Source organism: Notamacropus eugenii, chromosome 4 (assembly GCF_028372415.1).
Source record: "Notamacropus eugenii isolate mMacEug1 chromosome 4, mMacEug1.pri_v2, whole genome shotgun sequence".
Taxonomy (NCBI): Eukaryota; Metazoa; Chordata; class Mammalia; order Diprotodontia; family Macropodidae; genus Notamacropus; species Notamacropus eugenii.
This window is the reverse complement of record NC_092875.1, coordinates 22554754-22571170: the sequence shown is the minus strand read 5'-3', so window position 1 is coordinate 22571170 and position 16417 is coordinate 22554754. Positions and strand designations below refer to the sequence as shown.

Below are 16417 nucleotides of genomic sequence, written 5' to 3'. Positions count from 1 at the left end.
ATTTGGTACTGAAGGGGCCCAGTATTTGTTAGCAGCCCTTGCCTGTAAATCTGCTTGGGCCTCGTCCTCACGCTTCATGGGTGATGGATGGCTCCGGGGTGACTACACTATCAAACCCTGCTGGCTTTTCCCTTTATAAATGTGACATTTAAGGCTCCTCTGGCACAGGTAAATCACATTTACATTGTGGATGTGCTCAAGTGCTCTGCTGAATCCTTGGAGGAGAAAGGTTGGCCACGAGAGGGCTTTAGGAACTGTACACATGCACACACGTGTACACACACACACAGGATTCAGGCATTCCTTTAATTGTTTGGCCACCTTGGGCATCTGGCCTACAAGCATTCAATCATTGTGTTTTCAGAGGCCCGGCACTGTGCCTCCCAATTGTTGGGGCACTGGCTGCTCAGAGTCCATGGTGGGGGGTTCAGGCTCTTCCTCAGGACAGTCCGGAGTCAGGACACCACACATGCTAACTCTGCCCCCACCTTGCTGGGATGGGACGGGGGGAGGGTACCAGCCTCCCTCATTCCAGGATTTCTCCCGTGCACTGTAGCCTTAGGGGTCCTGTCTTCGGTATATTTTTTCTTCCTTCCCCTCCTTCATGGCTGTATATCGGGCCAAAGTGAAGAGATAGTCACTGAGTCTGGAGGGGGAAGAGAGAGTCAAACAGAACATGTCCAAAGGAGAGAGGAGCTGATTTCCAGATTAGTGTTAAAAGCAGATGTTTAAATGGCCAATTGGTCCCTAGCAGAACTTAATGGTGGTGGTGGGTCCTCGGCCAACTCTGGTTTGATGAATTGGACATGTGGTGAATTATCATCAGAGAGTGAGCTCAGGCCGACGCCAGGGCTTCTTGCCTGACAGGCTTCTTGGCCAATAGCATAATCCTGACTGCCTGGCAGGAAGGCCACTGGCACATGGAGCAGGGCCAGGAATCTAATGGATAGGCTGACTCTGGGCACCCATGCCCAGGCAAGTGAGTTAGAGTGGGTGAGGACCCTCAGCAGCCACCTTGTGCAGCCCACACCTGATAGGCGGCTGTCCAGCCTCTGCTAGAGGGACTCCAGGAAAGGCGGCCCATCCCACTGCTGCTAATGCTGACTATCAGAAAGTTTTGTTCCCAGAGAATCTGCCCCTGAAACCTACGCCCATTACTGCTAATGTAGCACCTCCCAACAGAGATGACTCATTAGCCTTGTCGAGGGGATAGATGCTCACTATTGGGAGGTAGGACTGAGTACAGAAAAGAGCCCTGGACCGAGGGTCAGTAGCCTGGGACCTTGTCGTGTCTCAACCCATCACCGCTCTGACCTTGGACAAGTCAGTTCCCTCTCTGGGCCTCATCCACAAAATGGGGACTCTGCCCCCTGCCCTCTACCCTCACACAGGAGTAAGGACCAAGTAAGATCATGGCTGGGACAGGGCTTCACAATCCTAGGACAACCTAGAGATGCCAACTTGTCACAGTCAAGCATCAGTTTCTCCATTTATCTCTTATTCATGAAACATGGAGAAAGCACCCACTGTGTGCAGGACCCTGTGTGCCCTCTCTCACAAAACTGTGTCCTTGTGAATGGGAGTTTTCTGAAGGCAGAAACAGTAGATGCTTTGTAACTGACTGAATAAGACCCAGCTGCTGCCTTCAATGGTGCCAAATGTCAGAAGCAATGTGACCATGCCCATGTCTGCACCCTCTAACTGGCCAAACTGCCTTGAGAGCCAATGTGTGTTGGTCCATCCTCCTTGAGGCTGGAAGGTTGGAATGAACAGGGCCCTCATTTCTAAACGTTGTGAAGATAAAATGCTAAGTTTGGCATCAAAGGGGGAAACTTTTGGGGAATGGGATTCTTTCCACTGGTTTTATTACCTGTTCAAGAACTTGGCCACGTTTGCATCCGTCTGCCTGGCCTGGACAAGTGGAACCACACTAGAAGGGAGAGGAAAGCAAGCAGAGATCACTGGCCTCAGTGGCCTGGGAGCAGTGACCTCCAGCGCCACTCCCCTCACTTTCTTTCCACTTGGGGTCGTCCTCTGGGTCTCCCTCAGCTTTACTGAGGGTCGGTCTTTGACCCCATGTCTACCTCCTGACTCACAATGTTATGAATGGGCAGTGTCCACACAGGAGATTGTGAAAATCCACAGCAAAGGTGTTTAGATAACGCCCAGGAAGGGAGCTCAGAGGAGGGCCAAGATGAGGGCCTTTATTACCCTCCCCACCCAAGCCATGGAGCACTCTCCAGGTCTTGTCCACAGCCCCATTTTCTTGAACTCATTCACACATCCTTCTCCCCTGCAACCCCCAGAGCCTTCATGTCCTGGGGAGACTGTCGCTGATCATGGAGAGCCAGCTGGGCAGGCCTGACCAGAGCAACTCTGGCTCGTAGTCACAGAATGTTACAGAGGGAAAGGAGGGGGCTTAAGGACTAGCTGGGCCAACCCTCCTACTTTACAGATGAGAAAATGGAGTGCCAAAGAGGGCTTATGACTCATCCAAGGTCACTACGTAGCGTAGCGTAGTCCAGACTGCTGGACTTGGGAGTCAGGAAGACCTGAAATTGAACCATGCCTCGGACACTAACTAGCTGTGTGTTCCTGGAAAAGTCACTTTAACTGCCGGCCCCCCCAGTTTCCTCATCAGTAAAAAGAAATGCTAGTACAACAGAACCTGCTTCCCAGGGTCATCATAAGGATCAAATGAGATGAGGCTGGTAAAGTGCTCTGCAAACCTTAAAGCACCGTATCAATATGAGCTGGGTTTTGTTATTTAACGTTAACGACTGTTAGTATTACCAGTGTTGGTAGTGGCAGAGCTGGAGCTGGAAACAAACAGGGTCTCCCGTCCCCAGGACAGCTTCCTCTGCCCTCTGCCCATGGGAGGCCAGCCTGAGGAGAGGATGGGCCTGGGAAGATCCCCAAGCACGAATGATCCGGAACAATGGGAGGGCAGACTGTATTTTCTGGTCCCTCCTCAGTTCCATTCGCTGGCTCACATCAGGACTTCATTTTCCTCCATGTGCAGGGGAGCAGAGCAGGCACCCGCCAAGCCAAGCATTTAAATGTTTAATGTGATGTCCTTGGAAAATGACATTAGAAGGGTTTGGGTTCATTTTCTCGTGCTCTTCCCTGTCCTCTAAAAATGGGGTTCTAGACTTTGCGGGGAGGCCGAGGGGTCCCCTCAATAGCTCACTCATGGGTTCACAAATGTTGGCTGAATGAAGGTGTCTATCACACTTGTGCCTGCTTCCTAACGCTCCAGCCATGAGCACAGGCATTGAGGCATCCTGGAGCCCTGGCCATGATTCACAGAAGGCCAAATTCTCCACTGCACAATGAGGAAGCTGAGGCCCAGACAGGGCCAGTGACCAGTCTAAGAGCACAGTGATTAAGTAGCAGCACACCTGGAACAAGAATTTCCACTTTCTGATTCCTTCCCCTCCTAGAAAGGATGATACTGAGGCCCAAAGGATGTGACAGAAAACTCCTGATTCCCAATGGCCTTTTCTCTTTGCCAGGCTGCTATTCATCCACTTCTTCATCCACGCAGTCACTCACTCACCCACTCATTTAATAACTCATTTACTCGTTCATACATCTGCTCAGTTAGTCACTTTCTCATGTACTCAGTCCCTCACTTGTTCATCATTCAGTCTCATCCACTCATCACTCATTCATTCGCTCACGATGAAAGCCTGGGCTGGCTGAGGGGGGCAAACACAAGGAGGAGGAGGACATGTCTGCTCTCAGGCCATCCCTCCCTCCTGTCCTGTGGTCTCTCACCATCTCTCAGCTCTGCGGCACACGGCTCGGCACAGGTGGAGCACCGAGCTGCTCTTGCCTCCTGACTGAAACAGAAAACAAGACGTTGGCTCTGATGGGCTGTGGTGCCATCATTACAGGGGAAGGCCTGGGAAGAGCTGCACCTCCTGCCCATGCCCAAAGGTCACAGAGATGGGATGACAGAAGCCCCCACTTTTTTCAGATAACACACATACAGACAGAGACACACAGAGACCCACAGACACAGACGCATACACACATAGAGACAGACACATATACACACATACAGACAGATAGACATAGACACACAGAGACACAGACACATATACACACATACAGACACACAGAGACGCACACAGGCAGACAGACACATACACACATAGACACACAGACGCACAAAGACAGATAGACACACACAGACGCACAGAGACATGTAGACACAGACACACACAGGTAGATAGACACATACACATATAGACACACAGAAACACAGATACACAGACACATACAGACACACAGAAATACATACACACATACAGACACCCAGAGACACATAGACACAGACACACACACAGGCAGACGGACACATACACAGAGGCATACAGAAACACAGACACACATACAGACAGAGACACTGATACAGACACACAGACATACACACGCGTTTGGCCAAAGCCCAAGTGATTCAATGCTCCCAGTACATACTGGCAGAATGAAAGCTGTGAGGGCAGGAAGCTGGCTGGTGTATGCATCTATCCAGTGCTCCAGATCCTGGATGGCATCCTCACTGAACGCTGTGCGCTCTGCAGAAGAACAGAGAAGCCCAAGGAAACCCTCATGAGGCCAATGCTCACTGCAGAGCCTTGGGCAGAATGCCCTCGCTCTTCCCCAGGACACAGCTTCTCCTCTCCCTCTAGGGGCTTCCCTGCCATGGCTGGGTTCCTGGCTGTCTTCAAACAACAGAGCTCACTCTCAGACAGAGGGCCCAGGACGAGGGAGGCTGTGCCTAGGATGCCCAGAGGGAGCCTCTACCTCTGTAAGGATCAGATAAGGAGAGAATTACTCAAGTGAGCCTCCCTGGCCGAAGACAGCGGTGTTGCGATGGCTGAGCCGGCGTCCTGTAGCCTGCACTGGACCTGGGGAGAGCAGCAGAAGGTAAGGATACAGATCTGCTTGGGATGGCTGGAGGAGGGAAGAGGTATCTCTTCCCATCAACTTTCCTCCCTCCCTCCTAGGACCATCTCGCACTTGCACATGCACACACACACACACACACACACACACACACACACACACACACACACACACACACACACTTTTAGACTACTGGTCTTTTCTAAAGCTGACATCCTTGATTTGTCTAGCCCTAACAGGCCAAAAAAACCAAGCTTTTACCTGTTTTCTAAATGGCTGAGGTTCACAAAGTGCGTCTGAGCATCATCTTTCCCTCTAATTCCCTCATAAGCTCACATAGGGCCCTCTGTGAAAGAGGAGGACACCACAGAGGGAGTACTAAATGTGACTGCTATTACTGTGATCACAGAGTAAGCAGAGACACATTGATCTTGGACTCCAGATTTAAATGTCTACCAAATGGCTCCTGTATGAAAGAGATCTGTGAATTTGGAGCCTGATTTCAGAAGTTTGGAGGCAGTTGGTGGTGCAGTGGTTAGAGCCCTGGGACAGGAATCAGGAAGACCTAAGTTCAAATCCACTTGTTTATTCCTGTGTCACCCAGGGCAAGTAATTTCGCCTCTGCCTCAGTTTCCCTAACCATAAAAATGGGTATAATAATAACACCTACTTCTCAGGGCTGCCGTGAGGATCCAATGAGGTAACAATTACAAATCCCTTAGCACAGTGCCTGGCACATGGTAGGTGCTTATTATTGTTACTTTTTATAAACAGCTTTCAGACATGAGTGGATAGTAGGAAAAAACACTAGGCTTGAAGGCTGAAAAGCTGCCTTTTTCTAACTCCCTGGCCCAGTGTGGCCACTTTGGCTGTTGTGACTTAGAATAAATCCCTCCCCTCCTACCCTGCCAGGCTTCAGTTTTTTCCTCTGTAACATGAGCTTCAGAGCAGATAACACTAGGGCACCTACCAGCTCTGAGGTACCCACCTCTCAGGGGACCCTTAAGCCATGAGCTCAAGCTCATGAGCCTCAAATCAAAGTGTATAGAGATGTTCCATCCTTCCCCTGGCCTTGTGTTTATCGGGGCGCCCATCTCCAATCTGCTCTGGAAAGCTCGCCAGGCCCCCCACTATGGAGGGGCTGTCCTTATGAACAGAGTCTGGGAGATGGAAGGGAACTCAGTGGCTATGTAGTCCATCTTGTACCAGATAATCTCTGCTAGGATGTTTCTACCTAACAGGCATCTGACTTCTGGATGAAGAATTCCATTGACAGGGAATCCACATTCCACTCTGGGACATCTGGGACAGCAAGATTTTCTACCACAGAGCTAGAATCTGTCTCTCTATAGCTTGCACTCACTGCTCTCCCTGTCCTGCCATCTGGGATGAAGCAGAAGCAGTCTAATCCTCCTCTACGTGGATCCTGTCTCCTCAGCACAGACTCCCATCAGCATCAGCAGGATTAAGCCGAAGCATCATCAGGGGCAGATTTAGAGTGTTAAATGCCTAAATCAGTAAGAGAGGGAGTGAGGAACTTACTGAGCTGAGTCTGTATTTGTAACCGAGACAACAGTAAAGATTAATGAGTGAAAACAAAAAGGGAAATAATAAAGAAAAATCTGGGGCTGTTTTCTAAGAGATCAACAAATCTAACAAACAAAGAGAAAAAAAAGAAAAGAGAATAACCCCGAATTAGAAATGACAAAGCGAAGGCAAAATTTTTTTAAAATTATGCACGATTATACACAAATCTGTGCTAATAATCTAAGAATCTAAACAAATGACTCCTTATTTACAAAAGGACCCAATATCAAAAATAACCAGTAGAAAATCTAGTCTAAATAGACCAGTCTTAGACAAACTGGGAAGATCTGCATGCAGGCACCAAGTCCACAGGGATTCATAAGCAAATCTGATCAAACTTTTAAAGAAAAAGTAATTTCTATGCTATCCAGACTGATTCTACAAAGAGAGAAAGATGGCATACGGTTCTGATCCCTAAGCCAGGCAGAGAGAAGGTTAGGTCAAGATCACTAATGCACACCGACACAGAATTTTTAATAATAGATTTAGACATGAAAGGGGCTTCGGAGGTCATCAAGGTCAAACCTCTCACTTTACCAGGACCTAAAAACTGAGTCCTGGAGAGTTCAACTGACTTGCCTAGGATTACACTGCTAATAATACTCAGGAACAGAGCAGAGCAACACAAAAAAATCTTATTATGACCAAATATGATTTATAACTGGGATGCAAGCATGGCTAAGATCAGGATAACCTTTGATATAATAAATCTTTTCAACACCAGGAAAAAAGTAAAGATTACATAATTATCACATTAGAAGATAAAATATAGCACTTAATAATGTTCAAAACACTAAAAAATAAAGGAAAGGAAGGATTTTTTTCTTCCTATGATAAAGGGCATATATTTGTAAGCATGAGCTAATGGCAATTCTTTGCTGGGATCTGACAGTGGACCCTTCGTATTTGTCAAGCAGCCATGGCCTCTGATACAAAGGGATTGTCCTTGCCTGCCCCCAAACTGAGTCTAAGTGGGGAAGCCAAGTGTAGCATCACCTCTGGCCTTAGTAGGGTAACTCCAAAAAAAATCCCCCACCATGGAAACCAAATGGAGATGGTTCCTATATACTGGGTATACTGCCAACAGAGGCTTCTTCCCCCAGCTGGTTTTGGCTCAGGCAGCAACTGGGGCCAGGGACCATGCTTCAGAGAAAGCAGGAAGTTAAGACTAGAATTGACCTACATAGTGAATGAATATAGGTCAAACCTGATTTTTTATACCAAAAAAGCCAGGTTGACTTATAGCTCACAACACAGGGCAGCTCCATGTGTCTCCTGGTCCCTTCCAGGAGGATGCCCCCCAGAGCACTTTCCAGTAGGAGGGAGGGAGGAAAGGAGGCTGAACGAGAAGTGTGTCCCCTGCTGGGTCATTCACCGTGGGGAAAGGGGCTGCTGTTACTCACTTTCTCAAGTTCATCCACGAACGTGTGGCCTTTTTCTGTCATGACTTCTATGGCAAACCTAAAGGGAACCAGAAAAAGTCACCGTTTAAGCTAGAGTCACAGCTCGGCAGACCTCTCGGCTATTCTGGGCCACTGAGGCAATCCAGGAAGCAGAAGTAGAGGTCCCCCTGAGGGGTGCAAGCGGTGACTGAAGTCATTGGCTGCAGATGTGCCCAAGGCAAAGTCAACTAGGATCCCAACCACAGCTTAGTTACCCAATAGCTGAACTTAATTCATCAGTTGTCCCCAAGGCTTCAAACACTTGGTCATCTTTGAGTCTCCTTTCCCCAGTGAAGGTGCTGGAAAAACCTGCATAAGGACAAGATAACAAAGGTCAGGAGCTTGCTCTGAGTTAGCCATGGGAGGTGGGGTAGAGGGGGCCTGGGGGCTTCTCTTTGGGGGCTGTCCCCATAAACCCTTTCTGTCTGTTACATGGCTTCTGACTTGACAAAGCACCTGCTTCGGTGTTATTCTAATTATGAGGGTAGTTTTAAGGGCAATGAGACACTTTCCTTAGAACAGAGACTGTCAGTCCTGGGATGGTATTAGAACAGGGAATGTCAGGGCTGAGAGGAGCCTTAGAACAGGGAATGTCAGGGCTGGGAGGAGCCTGAGAACAGGGGATGTCAGGGCTGGGAGGGGCCTCAGAATAGGGGATGTCAGGGCTGGGAGGGGCCTTGGAAATCTAGTTTCATCTCCATATTTTCCAGAAAAAGAAACTAAAACTTCAGAAACTTAGACTTCTGTGAAACTCCTAGTTTACCACAGCTTGTTGGTGACAGATCTAGGCCCACAGCCCAGGTCACCTGATTTTAAGTGGTAAGAAGAAAACAAAACAGGTCCTTGATAAATAATAATAGCTAACATCTCCAAAGTACTCTAAAGTTTACAAAGTGCTGTACAAACCACCCTGGGAGGCAGATGGCATTATTATTCCCATCTTACAGATAACAAAACTGAGGCAGACACATATTCACTGACCCACCCGGGGTCCCATAGCTAGGAAATGTCTGAGGCTGGGCTTGAACTTGGGTCTTCCTGACTCCCGACCCAGTGCCCTGACCATTCTGCTGCCCGTCCTTAACCTGCCTATAACACAGAAAACCGAACTTTGTTACAACAGCAACAGTGGACAAACAAAACAAGTTCTGACTGTGACACAAAGAGATTTCCAAAAGGGGGCCCAGCATGGTCCAGCCAGGGGGCTGAGAGGGCCTGAGGGCCCAGGAGGTTGCACTGATCTGCAGCAATGTAAGTGATGAGCCCGTATTGCAGCCTGGGAGGCCATGTGGTGGTGGGGACACTACTCTGGGGCTTCACATTCAGAACTTGCACCCAGGCCCTCACCCGGCTAGCTTCTTCCTTCCTCTGACATTTTTCCTAGGCAGGCTATTGTCCAGTGTCTTTGGGGAGTATTTATTTCTACCTTTTTAAAAAAAATCTCTGGGGCACCCTGGATGTCAGCAGTCATGGCTGTTTCAACGCAAGGGAGATGCCTTTCCTGGGGTCCTCTGACCCAGTCACTGAGGATGAGGAAGCTGCAGGTCAGAGAGATTCAGATGACCCTTCTAAAGTGAGCCGGCTAGGAAGCAGCAGGAAACCAGGATCCACACTTGGATCCTTCAGCTCCACGTTGAGCCTGCATCCGTCCCATCATCCCCGACTCGGACGTGTCCAGACCTGTGAGGCTGACACGTGCCTTGTAATTAAGACATACTTACTCAGAGACAGGCCTGTCCGTGGAGCTATGGACAGTGTGTGAACGCAATGCAGCCTTTTTGGGCACTAAGAAGGATGGATGTGAGGCCCACAGATGAAGGGGAAGATGGATTCGAACAGATGCAGAGAGAACCGAGCAGGACCCAGAAAACAATGTGGGGGGGGGCACACCATCACAATGGAGTGTGCCCAGATGTGGCTCAGCAGAAAGACCCATGGTCTCTCCTGGCAGAGGTGCCGGGAATGGGTGGGGTCCTGACTATCCTGTCTGCTGCGGCTAAGGCGCTGACCCCCTTTTATCCACTTTTCAAATGTTCTTTGTTCAGAGGGAAGGCCCAGGGGTAGAAAAGGGGGATCTACTCAGAAACAGCAGAGATGTCAGAAAGCAGAGCTTTCAATGGAGATGAGAGAAAAGCCAGGTTGTGCCATCCCAAGGCTTCTCTGCCTGCAGAGTCTTACGCTACCTTGGTCTCCCGTTTTGGTGTAAATCTTGGGCAGCCTCCTTGTCTCTGATGAAGACGGTGGCCTGTGGAGAAACAGACCTCAACGTCAGTCATCCACTTAGTGATGTCTACTCTGCACGAGGTCCTTTGTTGGGCATCAGTGACTCCCAAGGAGATGGGAGATGAGGTTCTTGCCCTCCAGTTTTAAAGACTAGGAGTCCAAGAGCATGAGGGAGAGGACAGGTGACACCTGGAGCTTCAACCACAGGGATGTCCCACCTCCACCGGCTTTTTTTACCAGACCAGCCTATATGGCATGCGGTGTCAGGAGGTCCTGAGTGGTCCTAGGTAAGTCTCTTAACCTGAGACTCCTTTCTCTCCTCTGAAATGGGAAATAACAATAGCACCCATTGAGCAGGGAAGCTGAAGGAGATCACATCCTCACAACAAAGTGGGGTAAAAACACGAGCTGTAGCCCACTGGGGAGATGTGAAGAAAGGAGAGGGGCTGGTTGGGTGGAAGGCCACATGTGCTCCGGTTGTCAAGGGAAGCTGAGGAAGGTCCTTGGTGCACCAGCTGGACCAGGTGATTTCAGTGAACCAGAGTAGCTCAGGAGGGGTGGGCACAGAGGGGCCACAATCTGTACCACTGGGGGGTATAAAGGAGAGCTGGATGGCCACAGAGGCCAGTGGAAGTCACTTACATTGATCCCCTTCGGTCCCACCCATCTAAAGATCCTTTCCATTCCCAATATGAGACCAATGGAAACCAAGAGGTGGAAAGTTCTAGATGAGGCTAGGAAGCCCCTGGGCCTGCTTTGTGATAAACAGTGAGTGTGATCCCCTTCTGAGCACTGAACGGTCTGGCCTTGGTTACTGCATCCTTTTCAACTTTCCTGCCTTTTGGTCCTCCCTCTGTGCCTCAGTATGTACTCCCTTCCCCTCTGCCTCCAAACGCTCCCTTGTCAGTGGGCCCTGAATAAACACTTAGTGACTGACTGTATATGCCATCCCTAACCTTGGCATCCTCACCAGCTTGCACACAGTAGGGTCTTTAAAAAGCCTTGCTGAGTAGAGGTGAGCCTGGGCTCAGTTACCTTTGTTTGGCCAAGGGAACTTGGGAAGAGAGGGGAGGGGTGGTTGTCACAAAGACTGGGAGCCTGGGGGATCCTGGGCATTGGGTCCTGGCAGGGTCTGCTCAGGGGACTCGGAGCTGGAAGGGGCTTTAGAGAGGATCTGTTTTACAGGTCAAGAAACTGAGGCCATAGCAGGGAGTGAAGACTTGCTCATGGTCACACAGGTCAGTAAAATTCAGGTTCCCTGACTCCAAATCCTTGTAGGATTCTTTCAACTTTTTGGAATATTTTCAGGGGTATTAGGTGTTTTTTTTTTTCACTTTAAAGTGGACCTGATTTTTGCAAACAGTCCCAAGTCATCAGAGATACTAAACAGAGTGGGCTAGAAAACCCTATTGTGGGTCCCAAAGGTGGAGCCTTGAAGCTAATACTCATTAGGTCTCCTTGTGGCTCCACACAGTCTGACTGGGATCAAGTCCAAAGGGTGGGTCCGAACAGTTTAGAAGGTTCAGGAGAATCCATAATTGTTAACATTTATTAAAAATACCCCAAAATAACCTGCCTTTGTAAATAGGTTCCACTTCACAGAATCCCTGAATGCTAGAGTTGAAAGGTACTCCAAAGGCCTCTTGTCCATCCTCTTCACTTTACAGATGGGGAAACTGAGGCTCCTGAGGGAAAGTGATTTGTATGAGGATTCACAAAGTAAGGAAGTAGCTGTAAGGAAGTAAACTCAGGTCTTCTGATTCCCTAAGGTTAGGATTCTAATGAATTTCTTGAACCACATGGATAATTATCACAACTTTTCCCTGGAACCAAAGGATTTTTCTGGCCCTGTTGGGCAATCTGAATCAATTCTCAAGAATTTCTTACATACACTTTGGGTCAAGCACTTTGCTAAGCGCTGGAGACACCAGGAAAAAAGCCGACAGTTCCTCCCTGCAGGAGCTGATGCTAGTGGAAGAGACAACATGTATGTGAACAGGTGCACACAAGATACAGCCCGGGCATGGACAGTCAGTGGCCAGAGGAAGCGTCTAGTAGAAGAGGGAGGGACCAGGAGAGGCCTCCTGCACAAGAAAAGGAAGCAGGACTGAGAAGGGGTGGAGGCAAGGAGGGAGAGCTTTCCAAGAAGGGGAGATGGCCTATGCAAAGAGCTGGAGGTGGAGAATGGAGCTCTGCAGGGGAGAAGCAAAACGTAGGAATCAAGAATCCATGTAAGTAATGTGTAAGAAGATAAGAAAGGGAGGTGGGGCTTTCACTGTTGAGGAGGGGAGTTAGCATTTGATCCTGGGGTAACAGGGAGACTGTGGGGCCGGGTGCCAGGGTCAGACCCGCCAGGTTACTTTGGTCGCCGAGGGGACAGTGGAACGGACTGGAGACAGGCTCGAGGCAGGGAGGCCAGGGAGGAGACTCTGAAGACAGTCTGGAGGGGAAAAGGGGATTAGAGCCTGAGTGAGGGGTAGGAAGGGATACCTATGGGAGATGTGGAAATAGAAATGGAGAAAGGCAGTGTGGGGTTGTGGGCAAGGCCCTGGGCGAGAAGACATAGGTTCAGATCCTGTCTCAGACACTTACTAGCTTGTATGATGCTGGCCTCACTTCTCCCATCAGTCAAATGATGGGGCTGGAGACATCAGAGGTTCATGCTGGGGGCACCTCTGATGTCTCCAGTCCCATCATGAAATCTGTGATCCCCATCTACTGCCCATGTGGGCAGAGGAAGACGACACCTGGGTAAGATGCCAGGAGCTGGTTATCGAGGCAGGGTTGGATGGGAGGAGGCCTGAGCCGCAGCGGGGTTTCCTGGGGCAGGGGGCTGCCCTTGGTGGTGGCAGTGCTGGGTACGAAGTAACTAAAGCATCATGGCTGTAAAGCAGGATGACACCTTGGAGCTCATACAATTCTCTCATTTTACAGCCAAGGAAACTGAGGCCCAGGAAAGCCTCTCTCACGATAGGTTACCTAGGTTATGCCCTGGGTTATGGGGTGAGGGCATGGGTCACCTTAGTCAGTCTGGTCTGGCAACAATGGTTACTTGTTCTAAGGGTGGCCTGTCGTCATCCTACGAGGCAAGGGACCGACCTGCCCTAGGAATGGACTCATATGATTGTGGATTTAGAGCGGCAGGACCTTGAAGGGTAGAAGGTAGCAAAGCCAAGATTTTCACCCAAGTCCTTGGGTTCCAAATCCAGCCTCCACGTAGCCATTGCTGGCCTCAGGAGAGGTAAAGGACAAAGTGACATAGGTGAGACAGAAGCAAAGACCTGTGGGGAGGAGAAGCGGGCTGCCTCCCAGGCTGCCGGGGCTCCAGATAAAGACCAGCCTTGTCCAGGGGGTCAGGGAGACCACTCCTGCCAAGGGATGGGTTGGGATCAGGGATCTCTAAGCTCAGTGCCTTCCAACTATGGAATCCATAGTCAAACAACCCAAGTCTGGGCTCAAACTCAGCTCTGCTACTGACTTTGGTACAGCACTGCAGGACTTCGGGTAAACCACTTCCCTTGTTTTCTGGGACTCAGTTTCCCCATTTGTAAACCAAGGGAGTTGGACTAGATGTGAGATCTTCAACCTATCATCATAGGCCAGTGCTCTCTCTTGGACTACTGCAACACCCTCCCTGCCTCAAGCTTCTCCCTCTCCAAACCACCCTTCAACAACTGCCAATAGAATCAGTCCTTCTTAAAAGTCTTCTGCTCTAAAAAAGGTCCAGCAGCAATCTATCCAACTAGGATAAAGAATGGAACCCCCTGGCATTTAAAGACAACCACGCTCCGGCCTCCTTTTCCATGCTTACTACACACGATACTCCCTTTCCTAACCCATTCTGGCCAAAAGCAGCCTGTCTGCTCATCTACAACATTCTATTTTCCACCTCCCTGCCTTTGTTCAAGCTGTGCCCCATTTTGTTCCAGCTTCTCTTTCATATGAAGCCTTTCCACATCCCTCAGCTGCGAATGCCCTACCAAATTACCTTGTATTTATACACACATGCATACACTATACATATATATTTGCTTTATATGCGTATGTCTTATTCTCTAGAAGAATAACAGCTAACATTTACATGGCACTTTAAGGTTTGTGAAAGATTCTACAGATGCCCTCTTCTCTTCTCCCTCTAGACTACTTCACCTGGTGATCTCATCAGCTCCCACGGATTGAATGACCATCTCTATGCTGATGACTCTCAAATCTCCCTTTCCTGCCCCAGTCTCTGTGCTGACTTCCAGACTCACAGACTTGCGTCTCAGACATCTCAAACTGGATGTCCCACAGACATCCTAAACTCAACATGTTCAAAAAAGGAACTCATTCTTTCCCCCCCAAACCCTCCTGCTTTGACCTTCTCTTTTACTGTCCAGGGCACCACCATCCTCCCAGTCCCTCAGGCTCCCAACCTAGGAGTCAGCTTGGATCCCTTCCTATCTGTCACCCCCCAGATCCAAGATGGTGCCAATGCCTGTTGATTTCACCTCTTTGGCATCTCCCTGATACTCCCCCTTGTCTCCTCAGACACTGCCCCCACACGGGTGCTGGCCCTCATCCCCTCACACCTGGACCATTACAACAGCTGCAGAGGAGGGGGGGGGGGGTCTGCCTCCCTCACGGTGTCTTCCCCACTCTGATCAGCCTCCATTCAGCTGCCAAACTCATCTTCCTAAAGTAAACCACCTGACAATATTTCACCCCATTCTATTAACTTCCTACCTCCTCTAGGATCAAACACAAAATGCTGTTGGGTGTTTAAAACCTGCATGACCCACTGCACTCCTACCTTTCCAGTCTTCTCCCCCGAATCTCTGACACATACTCTGACCTAGTGACACCAACCTCCTGGATGCTCCAGCAGCAAGCCCCTCCACCTCTCAGCTCTGGGCATTTTCTCTGATTGTTTCCCAGGCCAAGAACCCTCCTCTCCCACTACCCACCTCCTGGCGGCCTCCAAGTCTTAACTAAAATCCCATTTTCTACAGGAACCCTTCCCCCACCCCTTAATCTCAGCACCTCATTTCCGACTGATCTCATATACAGTTTGCTTAGTATGTCTGTTTGTGTGTTCTCTCCTCCCCACACACTGAAGTTCTTGGAGGGCAGGGATTGTCTTCTGCCTCTTTTTGTATCCCCGGTGCCTGGCACACAGTAGGGGCTCAACATTTACTGAATGAGACACACTAGCTTATTCCTAAGGTTCTGTCATTATCTCCATTTTCAACGGAGGCAGCCAGAGGTTAAGTGACTTGCCCAGGGTCACACAGTAAATGTGGGTGGCAGGATTCAAACTCAGATCCCACGTGGCAGCCACTATCCCCGAGCTGCTTCCTGGGGCAGGACCCGGTTCATTTCTTATCTTGATAACATCACTAATGGGTGTGAGTGTGGCCCAGAGGAGACAGAGCCGGCTTCATCTCGGGAAGACCTGAGTTCAAGTCCTGCCTTGGCCACACTAGGAGGCGCTGCCTGCACTGGTGGAAGGAGTTTCCTTTTCTGGGAGAGCTCCCAATACAAACAATAGTCTCCGCACTTGGCACACAGCAGGTGCTTAATAAATGCTTGTTGACTGACTGATCAAGATGGAGTGGGTTTAAAGAGCCTAGGACAGAGTTAAGTTGTGGCAGCGCAGAATCGGAACCTGAGTCTCCGGGCTCCTCACCTAGGGCACATGAAAAAAAAGGGAGGATGGAAACGTCCGGACGCCCAGGTGTTGCCATGGTGACACCAGAGCGAGGCTACGTCGCCGCCGCGCTGACGTCACGGTGACGCGACGTTACCAAGGCGATGCCGCGGCGACGGTCGGCCACCCCCGGGACTCGCTGCCACCTTGGGCCTGCTGGCCAAAGAACCCAGGACTCACCTTTCTGCGCTTTCCCCTTGCTGGGATCCGCGGCCCTGCCTACGCGAACACCGCAACCCCCGCGCGCAGACGAGACGGGCCAGGCCCAGGCCTAGGCCCAGGCACATTCGGCCGCCCCCACTCCATAGAGCCATCGCGTTGAACCCTGACCCTGCTCGATCCCGTACAGCCCCCGAGGTCACGCCACCAATCGCACCACGGCGTGTTCTCGTTGTCCGATTGGCCAATGCCTCTCTGCCGAGGGCCGACCTGACCCTGAGACGCATTTCCGATTGGCTCCAGACGCCCAGCGGGGGCGGTGGTCGAACCACGTGCTGCACGTCCCTCGGTCTTATTGGATTCATCCATAGCCAATCGGCAAAGGGTCGCTCCGGTTCGAAGC

At 50.1% G+C, this 16417-nt stretch overlaps 1 protein-coding gene across 1 annotated transcript; it reads right to left on the bottom strand.

Annotated features, from left to right (window-relative positions):
* Positions 1–287: 287 nt before the first annotated feature.
* MMAB (metabolism of cobalamin associated B) lies at positions 288–16394 on the bottom strand. Its single transcript, XM_072600165.1, has 9 exons — positions 16036–16394; positions 10127–10188; positions 8159–8252; positions 7905–7962; positions 4844–4916; positions 4486–4583; positions 3781–3845; positions 1871–1930; positions 288–646 (listed from the first exon to the last, which is right to left on the bottom strand). Exons 1-9 carry the CDS (start codon positions 16377–16379, stop codon positions 559–561), a joined length of 942 nt encoding a protein of 313 aa, XP_072456266.1. The 5' UTR covers positions 16380–16394; the 3' UTR covers positions 288–558.
* Between the last annotated feature and the right edge of the window lie 23 nt (positions 16395–16417).

What these genes read in the sequence shown, in the direction of transcription:
- MMAB (XM_072600165.1), bottom strand. Translation starts at nt 16,379, where the DNA reads ATGAATCCAATAAGACCGAGGGACGTGCAGCACGTGGTTCGACCACCG. An exon ending in CAAGGGGAAAGCGCAGAAAG is followed by an intron (nt 10,189 to 16,035) that starts GTGAGTCCTGGG and finishes GTTTCTCCACAG; the next exon opens with GCCACCGTCTTCATCAGAGA. An exon ending in GAATTAAGTTCAGCTATTGG is followed by an intron (nt 7,963 to 8,158) that starts GTAACTAAGCTG and finishes GGTTCCCTTTAG; the next exon opens with GTTTGCCATAGAAGTCATGA.